Consider the following 20,396-nt stretch of genomic DNA (forward strand, 5'->3'; position numbering starts at 1 on the left):
TTTTGTTTTCTTAATTTTTTTTTCCGTTCTCTTGTTTTTCTCAGGAGTCTACTGTTATAATATCTGTTCCACTTGCACCTTTTTTTTTTTTTTGGTTTATTCTAAATTTTCTGGGTCTTTTTCCCAATATGCGAGTGATGAAAAAGGTTCATCAGCACTGGTAGCATGATTTTCCACTGTGGTATTAGACCTTTTTCTTGAATGAAAAATGGATGGCAGGGTCTTTGTACATATAAGCTAGTAGTACTGTTTTAGGGTACATTTCGGTATTTTGTTCATCATGTATTTTTTGAAAATTGACTTCTAAAAATATTACATTCAAATATCATATCTTCTTTACTTAGTTTTTTGGTGCATCTCAAATTTTGTGTGCCTGGTTTCACTCACTGCAGTATCTCTATCTGCTTTGGGACAAGGACCTGGAAGGTTAAAAGTAATTTCCAGATATGGTCAGTAGAGGGCAGCAAAGGGTAGTGGCGTGAACACTCAACTGCCAAGGCCTGGGCTTCCCTTTTTTCCCTCTTTATAGAGATCAATTAGTGGTAGTAGAAAATCCAGAGTGCCAGAATCAGGATAGAAATTACTCATAATACTGATCCAGGATGGGTATCAAGCTTAGAAGGCAGTGGAAATGTTTAGCCACAAATTCATAGCCTGGTATCTATCAAAGAGATGTGAACCACTGGACATTAGGAGGGGAATCATTAGACTTTCACAGTCCTGACTCTTACTCCCAGCCTGTCTAAAACCTAAGATCTCGTTCTGTAAAGTATCAGGAGTCTCCTACCCACATTGAGAGCTGATGCAAATTTCCTGTCATTATCTGATACGTCATTTGCAAATATCTTCTCCCACTCTGTAGGTTGTCTTTTAGTTTTGTTGACTGTATCCTTTGCTGTGCAAAAGCTTCTTATCTTGATGAAGTCCCAACAGTTCATTTCTGCTTTTGTTTCTTTTGCCTTCGTGGATGTATCTTGCAAGAAGCCACTGTGGCCGAGTTCAAAAAGGGTGTTGCCTGTGTTCTCCTCTAGGATTTTGATGGAATCTTGTCTCACATTTAGATCTTTCATTCATTTTGAGTTTATCTTTGTGTATGGTACAAGAGATTGGTCTAGTTTCATTCTTCTGCTTGTGGATGTCCAATTTTCCCAGCACCATTAATTGAAGAGACTGTCTTTCTTCCAGTGGATAGTCTTTCCTCCTTTATCGAATATTAGTTGACCATAAAGTTGAGGGTCCACTTCTAGATTCTCTATTCTGTTCCATTGATCTATGTGTCTGTTTTTGTGCCAGTACCACACTGTCTTGATGACCACAGCTTTGTAGTACAACCTGAGAATTCTCACAGAGGAAGACATAGACATGGCCAACAAGCACATGAGAAAATGCTCTGCATCACTCGCCATCAGGGAAATACAAATCAAAACCACAATGAGATACCACCTCACACCAGTGAGAATGGGGAAAATTAACAAGGCAGGAAACCACAAATGTTGGAGAGGATGAGGAGAAAGGGGAACCCTCTTACACTGTTGGTGGGAATGTGAAATGGTGTAGCCACTCTGGAAAACTGTGTGGAGGTTCCTCAAAGAGTTAAAAATAGACCTGCCCTACGACCCAGCAATTGCGCTGCTGGGGATTTACCTCAAAGATGCAGATGGAATGAAATGCCGGGACACCTGCACCCCGATGTTTCTAGCAGCAATGTCCACAATAGCCAAACTGTGGAAGGAGCCTCGGTGTCCATCGAAAGATGAATGGATAAAGAAGATGTGGTTTATATATACAATGGAATACTACTCAGCCATTAGAAATGACAGATACCCACCATTTGCTTCGACGTGGATGGAACTGGAGGGTATTATGCTGAGTGAAATAAGTCAATTGGAGAAGGACAAACATTGTATGGTCTCATTCATTTGGGGAATATAAATAACAGTGAAAGGGACTAGGATGGAACGGAGTAGAAATGGGTAGGAAATATCAGAAAGGGAGACAGAACATGAAGACTCCTAACCCTGGGAAATGAATAGGGGTGGTGGAAGGGGAGGTGGTCGGGGGGTGGGGGTGACTGGGTGGTGGGCACTGAGGGGGGCACTGGACAGGATGAGCACTGTGTGTTATTCTGTATGTTGGCAAATTGAACACCAATAAAAATAAATTTATTTAAAAAAGAAATGAAAGAGGAGAAATAACAAACAATACCACAAAAATATAAAGGATTTTAAGAGAATATTATGAAAAAATTATATGCAAAGTCATTGGGCAACCTAGAAGAAATGGATAAATTCCTAGAAACATATAACGTCTCAATGCTGAGTTGGGAAAAAATACAAAATTTGAAAGACTGATTATCAGCAGTGAAATCAAATCAGTAATCAAAAAACTCCCAAGAAAACAAAAGTACAGGACCAGATGGCTTCATAGGTAAATTTCAGCAAACATGTAGGGACGCCTGGGTGGTTCAACAGTTGATCATCTGCCTTTAGGTTGTGATCCTAGAGTTCTGGGATTGAGGCCCACATCGGGCTCCTTGAGTAGAGCTTGCTTCTCCTTCTGCCTCTGTCTCTGCCTCTGTCTTTTTCTGTCATGGATAAATAAATAAAATACTTAAATTTTTTTTTTACCAAACATATAAAGAAGAGTTAACACCTACTTTTCTCAAACTACTTCAAAAAACAAAGAATGAAAGCTTCTATGTATTCTGTGAAGGCAGCATTACCCTGATATCAAAACCAGATGAAGACACTACAGAGAGAGAGAGAGAGAGAGAGAAAGAGAGAGAGAGAGAGAGAACTACAGGCCAATATCTCTGATTAACATACATGCAAAAATCCTCAACAAAGTATTAGCCAACCAAATCCACCAATACATTAAAAAAGTCATTTACCATGATCAAGTGGGATTTATTCTTAGTATGCAAATGTGATTCAATATTCACAAACCATTAACATAATACATCTCATCAACAAGAGAAGGGTAAAAAACGATGATCATTTTAATAGGTGCAGAAAAGCATTTAAAAGTACAACATCCATTCATGATACAAACTCAACAAAGTAGGTTTAGAGGGAACATACCTCAACAGAATGAAGACCATATGTGAAAAAACTACAGCTAATGTCATACTCAATGGTGAAAAAGTGAGAGCTTTTCTCCAAGGTCAAGAACAAAACAAGGATTTCCACTCTCACTACTTTTATTCAGCATAGTACTGGAAGTCCTAGCCCCAGCAATCAGACAAGAAAAAGCAATAAATGGCATCCAAATGGGTAAGGAAGATGTAAAACTTTCACTATTTGCAGGTGCCATGATACTCTATGTAGAAAACCCTCAGGATTCTACCAGAAACGGACTAGAACTGATAAATGAGTTCAGGAAAGTCACAGGATACAAACCAATATACAGAAATCCACTGCATTTCTATACACTAATAATGAAGAGCAAAAAAAGAAATTAAGAAACAGTCCCATTAACAATTGTACCAAAAATAATAAGATACCTAGAAATAAGCTTAAACAAGGAAGTGAAAGACCTATATATATATATATATATACACACTGAAAAACTATAAAACATTGGTGAAAAAAATTGAAGACAACACAAATGGAAAAATATTCCATGCTTATTGATGAGAGAACAAGTATTAATAAAATGTTCCATACTCAAAATGATCTACAGTTTTGATGGAATCCCTATCAAAGTACTAATAGTATTTTTCGCAGAACTAAAACAAGTAATTCATAAGGATGTATGGAACCACAAAAGACCCCAAATAGCCAAAGCAATCTTGAAAAAGAAAAAAACTGGAGGTATCACAGTCCCAGATTACAAGATATATTACAAAGCTGTAATAATCAAAACAGTATGGTATTGACAAAAATGGACAATAGATCAATAATACGGTATTATGGGCATAAAGATCACCTTACAGTATCTCTTCTATTTGATATTTAGGGTGAAAACATAGGTGTTCGGTGAAATAGATGAAAACAGACCCGGGCAGCCCAGGTGGCTCAGTGGTTTAGCGCTGCCTTCAGCCCAGGGCATGATCCTGGAGACCCAGGATGGAGTCCCACGTCGGGCTCCCTGCATGGAGCCTGCTTCTCCCTCTGCCTGTGTCTCTGCCTCTCTCTCTCTCATTCTGTGTCTCTCATGAATAAATACATAAATAAAGTCTTTAAAAAAGAAAACAGACCCCATCATTATTATTCTCTTTAGAGCTCATTCATCAAATTAAAATAACTCACAATGGTATTATGGAAGAAATTAAGCTTTATTACTGCAAAGGTAACTGTGACATGGTAAAAGAAAGCTCCCTTTAGCTTTCTCAGGCAAACTTTTCTCTCCTTTGCTTTACTACAAGGAGAAGATGCTCTCAAAAACTGTATCTTTCTCAATTAATTCCTTAAAACCAGTGACTCACCATCCTGGTTACATGTAAGAATCACCCAAAGAGCTTTTTCCAGATCTGATGAATCAGAACCTCTGGGGGAGGCAGTTTCAGAATGAGTGCCTGAAAAGCCTCCCAAGTGAGTCTGATGCATATCAGAATTGATCAACAGGACGAGATTCTAAAAGAAGAGAAGTTTTCCTGGCCTCTAAATCTCTAACCTCTCTGAAGGGAGACGCAGAGAATGGGACATATTCTGAGAATTGGGGAAGGTGCAGAGAGAAGTCTGCCTATATTTTTTTACCTGAAATAGATTATTTTTTACCTGAAATAGATTTTGACAGGTGCTTGATGGGAGGCCAGAAAGTGTTGCCCAATGAGCCTCCATGGTTCTGAATACAGTCAAGCATGACCAGACTAGCACTTGTCCTTTAAAAGTGGTGAGAAGGGGCGCCTGGTGGCTTACTTGGTTAAGTTTCTGACTCTTGATTTCCGCTCAGGGTTATGATCTCAGGATCATGAGACAGAGCCCCAGGTCAGACTCCATACTCAGCACCATTTGTGCTTCTTTCTCTCTCTCTCTCTCTCTCTCTCTCTCTCTCTCTTTCTCTCTCTGCCCCCCCCTCTTGTGCACATGCACTGTCTCTTTATCTCTCTCTCTCTCTCTCAAATACATAAAATAGTTATTCTGTATTTTGGTAAATTGAACACCAATAAAAAATCAACTTATTTAAAAAAATAAATAATAAAAATTTAATAAAAGTGGTTTGAAGCCTGGAGGCCACTATCTACATGCCACTTCTGTGTTAGTTTGGTTTTAAGATGAGAAGCCTTAATAAAGTCTAAAAGGACTACCAGGACTTGTGCTCTCACCTCTACCTAATTTACAGGCCGATTTCACTCTCCTGTACCTTCTGCCTGTGTCTCCAATCCAGCAAAGTCTTCCATGTTTCTGAAACATCAGTTAGTCACATTCTGTCCCTTCAACTGACAAATGTATCTTCCCTCCCTTCCCCCTTTCTTCCTCTTTCTCTCTTCTGTGTAGTCCCAAGTCATTCTTTAAAGGTCATTTCAAATGAGCTCGTCAAAGAAGTCTTCCTCTCCATAATTGAAATCAGGTGTCAAGTCCCTCTCTAAATTTCTCATCTCACTCTTTAATTTTCCTCTGCAGTACTTTCCAGAGGCTGTGTTAGGCAGTTCTTGATGGCATTCTCTGTTTAATATCTGTCTTCCCCCCTCCTCACTTAAATCCTGGTTTTGTGAGACTTGGGCCTGGCTCCCTGTTGCCCAGACCTATCAAGTGCCTTTCTCCTAGTACAGGTTCAAACACTATCCGTTGAATGAATAAAGTAAATAAGACAAAGACTATTTTATGTCATGCCTTTTCCCCTGTCCATCCCTGCCAGAAAACTATTTCATTCACTTGTTCAATACAGAATTTTTTGATTCCTCTGATGCATCAATGTCTGTGAGAATTTAATGATAAATCAGACATAGACTCCTTCCTTGAGGTCCATAGAGTCTAGTGGGGCATAAAAGATAGGTTTTCACATGCCTGTTACAGGAGCCTGTAAGAGAAACCACAAACTTTGTCTGTAGGATCAAATTTCAGTCCTCCACAGTTGTCAAAGAAAGACACTGTCCATGTGGGAAGAGTGGGGGTGGGGGGTCCTCACAGGAAGCTGCGTGACCTCCTGAGTCAGCTGGATTTGAATCCTTCATGTTACGTCACGGCTGCTTGGATTCAGAGCCCAACCTGTATGCGCAAGAGCCTCGTCATCTGTAAAATCATCAGTTTCCTAGTGGAAAGGGAACACTGACTTCATGTAACATGTTTTTAACAGGCTCCTGTAGGTGCTTGGACACTGAAGGAGATGTCCAGGTGGCAAATCAATGGTTAGTATCACTAACCATTTGGGAAATGCAAGTGAAATCCACAGTGAGATATCACACTACACAGCTATCAGAATAGCTAAAATAAAAAATGACAACACCAAATGCTCGTGTGGATGAGGGGAAACTGAATGACTCATACAGTACTGGGGAGAATGTGAAATGGCACAGCCATTCTGGAAACCAGTTGGACAGTTCCTAAGAAAAAACTATAACAACAACAACAACAACAACAACAACAACAAAATAGCTAGCATATGACCTGGCTCTTCCCGTCCTGGGCATTTAGCCCAGAGAAGTGAAGACTTCACACTGACACAAAAACCTGTACACAGATGTTTATAGTAGCTTTATTAGTGACAGCCAAAACCTGCAGACACTTCGAACTCCTTCAACAGGTAGTTACGCAAACTGTGATACATCCATATCATGATGTACTACTAAGGGACACCAAGAAATGAACTGTGAATCCTTGCAGCCATCTAGATGAATCTCCAGTTACACCAAATGGGAAAAAGCAAATCCCCAAATGTCATAAACTATGTGATCCCATCTGTATAACATTCTTGACATGGCAACCTTTTACACATGGAGAACAGATTTTGTGATTGCCCGGGATTAAGGAGGTGGTGGAGGGGGAAAGAAATTTGTGTGGTTGTAAATGGGGAATAGGAAGGACCCTTGTGGTGATGGAAGTGTCTCTGGATGACTCCATCTGTAAAAAAAACTGATGTCATCTCCCTGTGTTATTTCTTATAGCTGCAAACGAATCTACAGTTATCTCAAAATAAAATGATTACTTTTAAAAAATCAAAACTTGGAGGCCAAGAAAAGGAAACCAGTATGTCAGTTTGGCAGTTACAGCATGAGCTTTGAATCTGTGACATCATAATGGCAGTGACCGCGGACCGCTGCGGAATCTTGAGGCTTCAAGCAGTTGACAGTACTCTGCCAAGTGCTGTAGACTCCCTTGATTTCCCGTCCCACGAATTGAAGAGAAAAGGATGTTCCCGTCAATCAGAAAGCATGCTGAGCTCACAGGTGGTCATTCAAGGCTTCAGCGCATGAGGTAGTCTTCTGATACACTATTTCTGATCATCCAAACAGACCGGCAATAACAGGAACTGTTGTTTTCTTTTGTTTCCTCTAATACATAGAAACTAAGTAGTCACTTCAGCACAAGCTTCCTGAAAAGCTGCTCCTGTTCGTAAGATTCAGTGCTGCTGAGCAGAAGGGAGCAGGCTTTATACATCCTTGGGGGAGGCGGAGACACTTTCTTGGCTCCACGAGAGAGCCAACTCTCTCTCTCCATGAGACAGAATTTTCAGTGGGTCTATGAAAATACCTGTCCTAGTTATGAAAGAATTTTTACATTCTGTTCAATTGTGTTGTTTTAGTACCTATTTTGACCAGGAATTCCTGTCAGAGCTCAGCCAAGTAATAGCTAAACTCTTGTGTGCAGAAACTTTCTGAGGTTTCCAATATTTTTGCTGATCTTTGAGAATTTTTACCCCAATTTTGAATATTGAATTAGATAAGATGGGGGTCAACTTCCAGGATCTTCAGTTATCTTCATTTTATCTTAACATAAAAGCAATTTGTAATTGATTCTTCACACGTTGTTTTATTTTATATTAGGCCACAAGTTGTCCTGTTTATTGTTGTTGTTCATTCACCTTCTTGTAATGTGCTCTACCTTTGGCTTCTTGGCTTTTGCCTACCTAATGGCTCACAATTAGCTTTGCTGCTTTCTCCACCACACCTCTAAGTATTGGCAGGCCCAAGGGCTTTGTCCTTGAAACTGTCCTCCCTCTGCATCAGTTTCCCAAGTGACCTCACCACTTTCTATAGCTTTTGGTAACTCAGGAATCCCTGATTCTGAGCTCTGGAGCTCTGCTTTGGGGGTTGAGACTACATTTTAGTGTTGTGTGAACCTTGAAACTTGGCATTAAACTATATTGTGTATTTGACCAGTAACTAGCTGCTCTGTGTTTGATGTGTTGTAGGAAGAGCTCGTCTGTGGAGGTGGACACCCACAGCGAAAGCACTACATCATCTGAGGGTGCCACTCGTACCCTGCTCATCCATGGTCCCGTTGAGCTCAAGAAAGGCTGGAGGAGGAAGAAGTGGCAGCTTTTCTTGTACAGCGATTTATTACTGATGTCTAATACCAAGTAGGTGTACCATGTTTCGTGCTCTTGTGATTCTCCAAAAAATTGCATTCCCATTAACCCTTACTATACGAAAACATTACATTTTTTCCCTTTTGTGTTTGCCAATGCTTGAATCCTTCATTCCATGAGTACTTCTGGAGGTTTTGTCTTGTGTCATGTCCCTGCAGCAAATACAATTGCCAATGTGACAGGCCAATGTCTCTCCTGCCTGGGACTTACAAATGACAAAATAAGAGGGGGAATGATAATGATTAGTGCTGCTGATAGAAGGTGGATAGGGGGCTGTGCGGAGAGGGTGGGAACGTGTTAGAGAGGAATAGTCTAGGAGGGCTTCTCTGAGGTGGAGCATTAAAACCAAATCTATGAGAAGAGAAGCAGCCACATTCCCAGACAATGTGCCTGAGCCGTCGAGGCTGAGGGACTTGCAGGCCTACGTGGGTACAATCTGACCCCTCAGAGAGAGGGGCTCAGGGAAGCCTGATTTGACTAGAGCCGGGAGCATAGGCCATGCTATCAGATATGATACTATGCTCAGGGGTCTAGTCACACAGGGTCTTCACAGGCCATGGTAAAAAAGTGGAAATATTTTGCCAAAGGATTTTTAACTAGGGGACTGACCAAATCTGATTTATATTTCTAGCAAATTTTTCTGACTGTTGCTAGATAATAGATGGATGGGTAAGCAAGAGTGGAAGCAGGGAGAGTAGTTAGGGGAGGCCATAGTCCTGATGGATGGTATCAGGGCTCTATCTTAGCAGTTTAGTAAAAAGGAAAGATGGAGCAGGTTAACCCGGGTGGCTCAGGGGTTTATCTTTGCCTTTAGCTCAGGGCGTGATCCTGGAGACCCAGGATTGAGTCCCACATCAGGCTCTCTGCAGGGAGCCTGCTTCTCTCTCTGCCTGTGTCTCTACTTCTCTCTCTCCTCTCTGTGTTTCTCATGAATAAATACATAAATCTTTAAAAAAAAAAGATGGAGCAGATAGATGGAATCTAGGAGAAATAATCGACTGTGTGCACTTTCCTCTCAACCCTGAACACAAATGCATCGAATATCCAGTCTAGAACATGATGATTGCTCAATAAACGTCTGGGAGCAGTTCATGGAAGGTCACCTGTTTACTTACTCCATCTCTGTTTGCATTATTCACAAAACATGGAAGACAAAGAACACTCCCACAAACAAAATATCAAGAAGCTATGGTCTTGCGAAAAAACTAACTCCCTCTTTTTTTACTGCTTTCACGCTAGATCCCAGTTATGCCATGTCATAGGTAAGACATGCTAGTAATAATTTGGCAAAATGCTATACTCATCTGAGTTACATTAATAGTAATTTATCAGGGGCTTACTACATGTCAGATACTATGCTAAAAAACTTTATGTACCTAATTTTGTCCAACCTTACAACGACCCTGTGAGATGGGAGTATTTTTATATTGGAGAACCTTGATGCTCAGAGGTCTAATGGATCTGCCCAGGTTACCACATTAGTAATGGACAGAGTCTACATTTGAAATCAGGTCTATTTATTTCAAAGCACAGGCTTTTATTCACTATGTGGTGCTACCATTTCTATTCTCTCTTTTTTCCTGAATTTCATACAACATTCCATGAACACCTAGATTCTTTCACTATTGAAAGCAACCCTTCCTTTACATTGAGTGAACAACTAACTCCAGACTGCTTGGTAACAAATAGATCAGAACGCTTAGCGAATTGAAAAATGAAGGAAGTATAGCTATCAAAAAATCAGAGGCAAAGATAGTAGTAAAATATATTTGAGACTAGGGAAATTGCCCATAGATGTAACTTCGAAGGTGGTGATGTCATAAGGAGGCCAAAGAGAAAAAGAATGTCCAGGCCTTGGCATGAGGTCCATATGAAAGACTCTCTTCCTCTTGATAGAGGCCCATGTCATTATTTTAAAAATGCAGACTAGTTACCATTCTCTTTATTTAACCAAAGTGAGTGTGGGAGACCAAAATATGTGGGATGCATGCTGGGAACCACACTAGGAACATCACAGATGCCTCACCCACCTGGGTTTCTCAGTGATTGAGCATCTGCCTTTGGCTCAGGTCGTGATCCCTGGGTCCTGGGATCGTGTCCCACATCAGGTTCCCCACAGGGAGCCTGCTTCACCCTCTGCCTATGTCTCTGCCTTTCTCTGTGTATCTCTCATGCATAAAGAAAATTTTTCTCACAGCACTCCAAGGCCCATATTTTTTTTTATCACCGACAGGCTGCAGAGATGAAAATGGGGACAGAGGAAGTCTCAGAAATGGTCCAGTCATACATAGGGAAATCATGCAAGAGATTCCAACCCAGGCCTGCCTTCATCACAAGGCCATGTTCTTCCTCACATACCATGTTGTACCCTTCCATCCTTAGCCCAAGAGACATGCTAACAAATAGCAAACTCATTTCCTGGTTGTTAGGACCTTGCAGACCACTCATATTCAATTTGTAAGGGGAATATGTTCTTCTTTTTTTTTTTCATCTTTGTAAGTATTATAGCCTTTAGGGAGAGGAGAAGACTTTCCTTTTCTTACCAGAACTATTTCTTGTCCTGGGTGCTGCCTACCTCTCAGCGGGTTTTACAGAGCCTACGATATTCTGCTAAAAAGATTTTTATATAAAGATAGTGTTGTTTTTCCACTAGAGAGTTGCCTCTATTGAAGGGCTGAAATTTATTTCGAATAGTTCATTAAGACAAAACAAGTTGAACATTTTTCATCTTTCACATATTGCTTTTGAGATATGTCCTTATGTCTACTCAAGGGTTTTTATGTGACAAAATCTTTATCAATTTATTTGTTAATGTTCTTTGAAAGGGACTCGGTTCCCAAAAGTTTATCTTATATACTTTATATTATACATTGGTAATATTAGAAAATGTAAGTGATCACAGGCATTTGAGTTTCATATTTAAGCCAAGGTCTTTGATATAGAGAGAACACAGATTTTAGAATTCCGAGTTCGAGATATCATCATGGTCAGGTTCTGGTGAGAGCTCTTTTTCTGCTTGCACGTGGCTGCCTTCTCACTGTGTGCCCCAAGGCATTACCTCAATGCATGTATGTACACACATACAGATCTCTCCCACTTCTCACAAGACCATCCATCTTACTGGATTAGGACCTTACCTTGATGATCCCATTTAAACTTAATTACCTTCAAAAGCTCTATCTCCAAACATGATGATATTGGCAGAGAGGGCTTTATGGTAAGAAGGCAGGAAAGCAGTGGGAGGGAGACACCATTTCATCCATAGCAGTAGCAGGCAGCACTTAATGCCTGCCACAATCTTTAGAAAACTACTATGAGATCATTCCCATAGTAAATATTTGGGTATATTTATGATCACTGTTAATATGAAAAAATTTACCTTTTTTTCTAGAAGGAAAAACTAAAAAGAAATAGCCCCTGAAATAACCAACATATTTAATCCCTGTCATGCCTTGGTCTTACATGGAGGAATCAATACCCTCAATCAATCTATTCAAATGAATAATCTGAGTTTAGTGCCTAATTTTTCCAATTAGCAATAAAAAGGGGGTAGGGTGACCCAGGTTCCATTTTACCTCAGCTCACCCTCAGGCTTCAGCTGGAGACTCTCTCATCTTTAGGTTGACACTACAGAATTTAACAGAAATTGAATAAATAGTTGATTAATTTCTACCAATTTTTCGGTCAGAATTAGTGAATTTTGGCTTGTGTGTAACAATGAGGGGAATTAAATGTTTGTTTCTTCACAAAGAAATTCTATTTCTCTAGTTGTACAAGATGTTAGTAATAGTGAAAATTGTTTGGGGATTTTTGTCACTTCTTTCATACACTAGAAACTTGTGTTTGCAAGAATTGAAGTCAAATGGAACCTTCCTTATCATTTTTGATATTCATTAGAATACTAAATAAGTTATTTTTCAAATAAAATTACTTTAAAAATTAAAGTACTTTAAAGTACTTTAAAAATTGAAATAAAAATTATTTTATTTTTAAGAACAGTATCTACTTGGGGCCCTTGGGTGACTCAGTGGTTGAGTGTCTGCCTTTGGCTTAGGTCATGATCCCGGGGTCCTGGGATCAAGTCCCCCACCAGGCTCCCCAGAGGGAGCCTGCTTTTCCCTCTGCCTATGTCTTTGCCTTCTCTCTGTGTGTGTGTCTCTCATGAATAAATAAATGAAATCTTTAAAAAAGAGAGAATAGTATCTATTTTATAAAATATTAAGATATTTGTACTAGTAGAGACCCGTGAATAATTTAGAAAAAGGGACTGAACTTAGATCACACCCTTTTTAGACATCACATTCCTCATCATTAGTTATTAAGGAATGTAGAAATGAAATAAAAAATGAATTTAATTTGGTCAAAAGATGAAGATGACTATTAACTCACTGTCGGTGAAATGACGAATAGTTACAGAATAGACTATGACCCCTTCTCCCAACATTTGTAAGAGAATGCCTCTATCTTAGAACAGAGGAAATCTCCCTAGAATCCTGCAAAACTCCACAGTTCACTGGGGCTTACCTTCTGGCATAAAGATTAAGGTAGTGGAAAGCAAGAAGGACATCATGTTAATACAACTATAATAAATGACTATTTTTAGAAATAAAAACTGCAGTTCTCCTCCTCTTCTTCTTGAGTCAGTTTACAGTAGATTAACACTTTCTAATTTCTGCTGAGATAATCCAATTGGGTCAGTGATTGAGAGTAAAGAAACACAGTAAGACCTTAGAAGAATCTATTGAAGTATAAAGCTTTGTTGTACACGTTGTAAATATTTCCAAGCTAGCAACTGGTTTTATTAATATAATGCCTTGAGATTTATCCTCTCACTCCCAGTGTAAATCCCACGAGAAAGCCTGATGGCTCTGGGGACAGAAAAGAGGATGAGGGTAGGAAAGATGAAAAGGTTACTTCACGGTCAAGTGGTTACAAACATGGGCTTAGGAGTTAGGCTGTCTGGGTTCAAACCCTGTCTCCTGCATTTGACAATTTATTTAAACTTTCTGTGAGTTTCCTTATTTGTAAAATGGAGCTAATAGAGACCATCTAGTGTAGTTGCTTGAGGATTAAATTTTTTATATTTATATTTATAAAATATTTAGAACAGAGCTTGGCATATGATAAGTGTTCAAAACGTTATAGGAGAGTAGAAACCACACACTGGGCTCTAGGAAAATTCCTTGGTTCAACTAATCCTGGTGCCTTATTGAACTAAGGTTATTGGATGGATTTTTCCAGGTCAATGTATTTGGAAGTTTCCACACAGGATCTTAGGTGTCTGTATATACACAGATACCTATATTAGAAAGAAAAAAATCTGTAAGAACAAGCAGATACCTGTCTATCATTCCCCTTGGCCATATATTTTTGACGTGACAATGCCTTTGGAATTACTATCTAGAAAAATGATTTTATCTGTTAATTGACTATGTTCCATAAAAATCTTCAAGCACAGAGATACAGGCACTTGGGTGTAATGTTGAAATAAAAAAAATGTGGAAAGATGTTGGTATCCATCATATTTATATTCATTGTGTCCTAAGTTTGAATCTAGATTATCCTTCAAGTGGGCTTCCTAAAAGATTTTTTTTATTTCATAAATCCCACTGAAGAGTTTAGCTCTAATTGTTCCATGAATCAGTGGAGCCATAGGGATTTTTGCACATGAGGTGGCTTTCATCTCAGTTTAGTTCAGTGTTTTCCACATGTGTTTCTGAATAGTAAGGAGTTCCAGAGTGGAGGATCCAAGTTCCCCAGGCATTCCTTATAGGACTTGTAACTATTTAAATCTCAAGCCCACCTGCGAGTCAAAGTTATGAATTAACCAAATTAATCAATTAATCAACCAAAATAAATCAGTGGTGGTTTTCATCTTTGAAGTCAAAGAGGATTAGGCAGAAATTATCAAAAACCCATTTCACCCCTTCTTACTCCTCAGAGAAACGGGAAGTATCCATGACTTACATATAAGACCTCCGGACCACTGATCTTGGATTGATTGATGGACAGATGGATGGATGGATGGATGGATGGATGATTTTTCAGTTGGGCTCAGTCTGTAGGCTAACAATTTTTTTGTTTTAGCCAGAATCTAAGGGAAAATGGTATGGACAAAATTTTAAGAAGGGAAATTGAAAATAACCTATGCTTCAAAGGCTAGAAAATATTTTGTAAATTAACGTTGAAAGTAACTTTTAAATCTTTCTGATCCAAGCTTATGTTTTTGTTTTGATTTCATCTGTCTTCCTCACACTCTTGAAAAGATTATTTATTTATTATTTATTTATTTATTTATTTATTTATTTATTTATTTATTTATTTTAGAGAGAGAGTAAACATGAGTGGGGGGCGGGGCAGAGGGAGCGAGGAATCCGACTCCTCATTGAATGGGGAGCCCTACACAGGGGCATGATCTCAAGAGCCTGAGGTCGTGGCCCAAGCCAAAACCAAGAGTTGGATGCTTAACTGACAGAGCCACCCAGGTGCCCCTGGTTTGTCTCTCTTAAGAAAAAAAAAAAAGCATATAACTGTTTTTATAAGTCATGTATCAGGTACCTTTCTTCAGCCCCTCAAACACTTTTTGAAGTATGCAAGTCATAAATGAATAATTAACTGCAATATTAGCCATAAAAATTATCTGTAATAAGTAACAAATCCAGCAATAGAAAATGAATTAATGGTTTTCCTACAAAGCTCTAAAATATACAGTGGTTACTCAATACTCACCATTCAAAAATATGGCTATTTGCTACCTTTAGAGTAAGTGTTTTCAGGTTTCCAAGCCAGAGTTTGCTCAACACACACATTGCAAAGGCCCATCTAACCATTTTCTGTGTGTGCACAGAGGGTAATAGAGATGCGGGAGACATGATTTGCCCTGGAGCAGTGAGAACTGGTCTCTAAAGAGCACAGCTGCTCCCATAACATTTTTGAAATGAACTAACAGAGGTCTTGTTTGGGATCTTTCTAGGTATAAGAAAAACTTTAAGATAAAAAAGAAAATACCACTGAACACCATGTGGATTGCCGACTGCATGGATACAGTGGGAGATGCCAACATCCGTTCTGGGAGGTCCTTTGTGTTGGGCTGGCCCACGGTGAACTTCGTGGCCACCTTCAGGTAAGACCGATGCCTTGGTGTCCTGTATCTACATGGCTTGAAAAGGATAACATTGTAATCTATTGTCTACCAAGCTGGTGACTCACTTTTTGACCTCCCATGACACTTGTTTTGCCTTGTACTCTGCGTAAGAAGGTGCTTATATCCACAAGGAAACAAGTAGATAATGTATAGTGGGAACTACTGGAGTAATTTCCTTCGGTTTTGATCAATGGTTTTTCAAATTTTGTTGTCTTACCTTTATGATGACCTGCGAGATTTTGGTGGAGTGGGGTGAGGAGAAGAAAGCAGTGTGTTAAGTGCAACTGCGTAAAACAGGAATGAGGCTTGGGGTGTGGATGTTTCAAACAGAGATGCAAGTGTGGCATGATCCCTGTAAACTCAGAGGTGTCTGCTCAGGATATCCAGGGTCGAGAGCCACATTCCCATCCTCATGTCAGCCTAAGAATGTGTCTTACACAACTAAACTCTACTCAATGGAATCAAATGAATAATCTGAGTTTCGTGCCTCAATGGAATCATATTTTGTTTCAGATCGTTACCAACTAAGATAATCTGTACACAGCAATTCAGGCAACCTAGTATTCAACGGCAAGATCAATTTATTTGTATAATTACATACTGTTGTTAAGGGAATTAACTTGGGAGTGTAAAAGCAATTTCTCAAATTTAATTGGACCCTTTAATAGTACTTGCTCAAGAAATCTATTCCGGTGATTTAAACATGCAGATACCTCCTGGGAATCAGAGGGCAGGATCTTGGAGAGGAGACCTTGAACCTCACTCTGTTGTAGTTGTACCAAAAGAAAGAAAGAAAGAAAGAAAGAAAGAAAGAAAGAAAGAAAGAAAGAAAGAAAGAAAGAAAGAAACCAAGTTTTATCAACAATATACAAAATGTGGTACAGGAGCTAGGGACAGGAGGGAAGGGAGAGTGACTGCTTAATAGACACATGTTTGCTTTGGGGTGATAAACATGTTCAGTCACGATCGTTGCACAGAACGATGAATATAGTAAAGGTCACTAATGGTCAATTTTCTTTTATGTGTAATTTACCACAATAAAAAAGAATGCTGGTAAGTGATAAGTCCACGTGTGAATGAGCCTTAAGACATTTGCAACTTTGGATATTAAATGCTGTGAAAATTTTAGCAGAGAAAATATTAATCTTTAGTAATTTTGCATCAGGGGATTGATCTTTCTCAGAAGATCACAGTGATGAAGAATAAGATTTTTAGGAACTAATTTAACATATTACAATCTGCCATATGCATAAGGAAATAAAAATATTACAGGTGTTTTTTTCCAAAAAAGATATTCTTGTTTCTGAGCCAAGACAGTTCCATCAAACTGCTAAATTTCTTAAATGTGATTTAATTTGAATGGTAATATTCTTTATATCTGAATAGCCCTTGCAGCTGCAGGAACATTCTGAGCTATAATTAACCCCTTTCCAGTTCTGGAAACTAAATATCAGAGTGGTTAACAACATGCCCGTGATCTCATAGCTTGCATCACATAGTAACAATTAAGTTTTCAGATTTGAAATCAACTTTTCTCCCTCTTTAGGATCTACTTCCCATTGCTTTAATACCACTCACAGAAGAGTGGAGTCCATCAAAACCACTCTAAGGGGAGTACAATTTACACATCCACATCCCTTAACAACGGGCTGCTCATATTTTTAGTCTGGAGTGGTGATCTTAATATGTTAGTAGGAGTATCGTACGTTCCTCAATTTTTTTCTTCTCATTTTTTAAATTGCAGCTCTTCAGAACAAAAGGAAAAATGGCGTTCTTACCTTCAAAGGTATTTTGTCAGTGTAATATTATAAGTCTTTAACCCATGATGAAAAAAATGTAGATCTCTTCAAAGCAGTGCCCCCAAACTATGTTCCCTCCCCTTAGTAGGAATTGTTACACTATCCTCCAATGATTTCTTATTTAATTGTACCCTGCCCATTACCACAAATAATCTGCTCTCCTTTACATCCATATATTGCTTATTTTTTTATGAAATTCTGGTTATTACTCTCATCTTCCCCCACTTTCCAACCTCATGATTATAGCTAACATTATTCTCAAAACATATATTAAATTTCCATAAGTGCAGTTTACCCTACCAAGTAATGCTCAAAGCAACTTCTCATTCCTACATTTGAAGGTGCTAGTATGCCCTCCGGTCTAGGCAGGAAAGCTTTGGTGCCTGGATCTGCTGGTCAAATCTCACATGACGAGAGTGATCTATTGTTTTCCTAGTCACAGCTTATTTTCCTGAAATATTTTTGCATGTTTCCTTCCAACCCCAAAATTTTTTTTGCTGAGCTTATTTATATGCATTTAAAAATAACGAAGTATGTTGAAAATATGATCAACATAAATTGATTTGAAAGTAAGGTAATTTATCCTACTCTCTTTTGGGTTACTATCGAATTGGATTAGGTACATCATGCTAGCCAAAGAGAAGGAGCAGCCAAAAAGCATTCCCCTCAAAATCTTCACTGAGAACATCAAGAACTGTGCCTGTGTAAGTATTTTTAAGACCAACAATTAAATTCTGAGTTCCTAATTCTGACTGAATGAAAAAGATGGGATAGAGGTGGAGACACAGAGAGGGAGGAAGCAGTGAGTTGGGGAGAGAGGAAGGAGAGAGCAAAAGGTAGGAAGAGAGAGAGAATATTTAGAAAAGTGCCATGAGGAAAAATGTATTTTCCCCCTCTCCATGTACTTCTTTATAGACCTAAAAACTGTGTCCTAGGTAACATGAAGCAAGAGGAATATATACTACAGTGCTTAAGCAAGGAAAGAGTATTGGATGTTATGTGTCTATGACATTTCTCTGGATCCTTCTAATTGCTTATAGTGGCTTGTAATACAGTGATTTAGAATGAACCATCATTTTTTCCAAGGGCCACCACTTACATACAGAATGGTCTGGATTGTCTCCACAGTCCTTTTTCCCCTCCAGATATTTTATTTGGTATAACTATAAACTCAGAGAAAAGTTGTAAATATAAAAGTAATACAAAAAACACCCCGTATACTCTTTATCCAGATTCACCTATTGGTAACACTTTATTCCATTTGCTTTATCATTTATTTTCTTTCTCTATGTCTATTACATGTATGTGTATACATACGTATGAGGGTCATACATATACTATGGCCCTTTTTCCTTAAACCTAAGCATTTCTTAAGAATAAAGATATTCTACAGTTATCACCTTTAGTGAATTTAACCTTGGCGTAATACTTCACTCTGCCATTCTTATTCTCATTTTGTCAGTTGACTTCAATAATGTCTCCTTTCTAGTACAGGATCCACTTAAGGATCAGGTGTTTTATTGAGTAGTTATGTCAAATGCAGAGGAGTTTCAAAAAGTCTTTTGTTCCAAGGAATATCAGGATTGAATTGAACTAAGAGGGATGACACTTTTAAGGGATCAGCATATTTATATTTCAATTTCTTTATACCGTGGGGAGGAAAAAATCAAACCAATTGGCCCAGTTTTGTGTGTAAAATTTGATTTCTGAAATTGTACTACAGTAACCAAGACATTTACAGTGATGAACAAGATACTTTGGGTATCTTTAAATGGTATTTTTTGTGGTTGTTGTTATAATTTGAAGTAGCTCTAGATCACACAAAACAGTATTTGAAGGTGGAACAAAAAAGGTATTCCTGGCTAAAGCAAAAGCCATGCAAATAGTTTGATCTGTTGTTAAGTGCCAGCTAGATGCACTGCATGAAGGACAGAGAATTCTCTAGCAGCAGAGCACATTGTCTCTGCCTTTGATATCAATTGTGGCAGTGGTTTACATTCAGAACTTTCCTTGGAAAATTACCTTGAGATTTTTAAAAATCAACTTTATTGAGGTATAGTTTTGGTGAAATAAACATTTCTGATGTTCTTCACCCATTCTTAAAGATCCAAGTTTCCCACTGCACTGTTTCACTTCATCCTAGAAAGATGATTCTTAGCATTCCTTGTGCAGAACTGCTGCAAACAGATTTACTTAATTTCTTTTATCTGAATATGGCTTTATTTCACACTGACTCTTGAAGGACATTTTTGGGGGTGTAGAATTTTGTTTGCAAATTTTTTTCCTTTTAGTCCTTTAGAGATGTTCCAGTCTTTTGGTCTTGATGCTTTCTGATGAGTAGTCTGTGATTAAACATTAATCCTCAGTAGGTGATTTGTCATTTTTTCTCTAGCCGCTTTCAAGTTTTCTCTTTATTTTTGGTTTTTAGCAGAGTGGCTATGAAGTTCCTAAGCATGGTTGTCTTTGAATCTGTCCTATTTGACATATTCTGAATTTCTTGAATTTATAAATTTATGTCTTCACCAAATTTGGGAAATTTTAATCATTATTTCATCAAATATTTCCTTCCTCATTATTTCTCTTTCTCTCCTCCTGACAGTTCCATTCTTTGCCTATCAGACACTTTCACATTGTTCAGAGATCCCTCAGGCTCTGTAATTTTTTTTCAATCTTTTCCCCCCTTTTCTTCTTCACACTGGATAATTTCTAGTATCTATTTTCAAATCACTGACTTCTTTTCATCATCTCCATTATGCAATGTAGCCTAGTCAATAAATTTTTTAAAAATATTTTTCAAAAAAAATAAATAAATAAAAATAAAAATATTTTTCAGATAAAAATTTCTATGTTAAATATTTTTCCTCTCAAATAAGGAAAAGTCATTAATACTTCTTATTTCTATCCTATGATGCCTCTATGTTTGTTTAATGTGAACATATTTTCATTTGTATCATTGAGCATTATTGTAATAGCTGTTTTTGGCT

The 20,396-nt window shown here is 38.3% G+C and overlaps 1 protein-coding gene across 6 annotated transcripts in view; it reads left to right on the forward strand.

Moving 5' to 3' along the window:
- LOC121492842 (rho GTPase-activating protein 20-like) overlaps nt 1-20,396 on the forward strand; it is a 549,286-nt gene that overhangs the window by 510,342 nt on the left and 18,548 nt on the right. For 4 of the 6 annotated variants that reach the window (XM_041758049.1, XM_041758050.1, XM_041758051.1 and 1 more), the window contains 5 exons: nt 7,046-7,355; nt 8,293-8,460; nt 15,443-15,592; nt 17,358-17,399; nt 18,032-18,116. In XM_041758049.1, the coding sequence (XP_041613983.1) occupies nt 7,291-7,355; nt 8,293-8,460; nt 15,443-15,592; nt 17,358-17,399; nt 18,032-18,116 (510 nt within the window). In that variant the 5' untranslated portion in view covers nt 7,046-7,290. Of the gene's footprint in view, nt 1-5,043; nt 7,356-8,292; nt 8,461-15,442; nt 15,593-17,357; nt 17,400-18,031; nt 18,117-20,396 lie in introns of those variants that run through there. The other 2 variants (XM_041758054.1, XM_041758053.1) reach the window with 2 other exon arrangements.

This window comes from Vulpes lagopus, chromosome 6 (assembly GCF_018345385.1).
Source record: "Vulpes lagopus strain Blue_001 chromosome 6, ASM1834538v1, whole genome shotgun sequence".
Classification (NCBI taxonomy): domain Eukaryota; kingdom Metazoa; phylum Chordata; class Mammalia; order Carnivora; family Canidae; genus Vulpes; species Vulpes lagopus.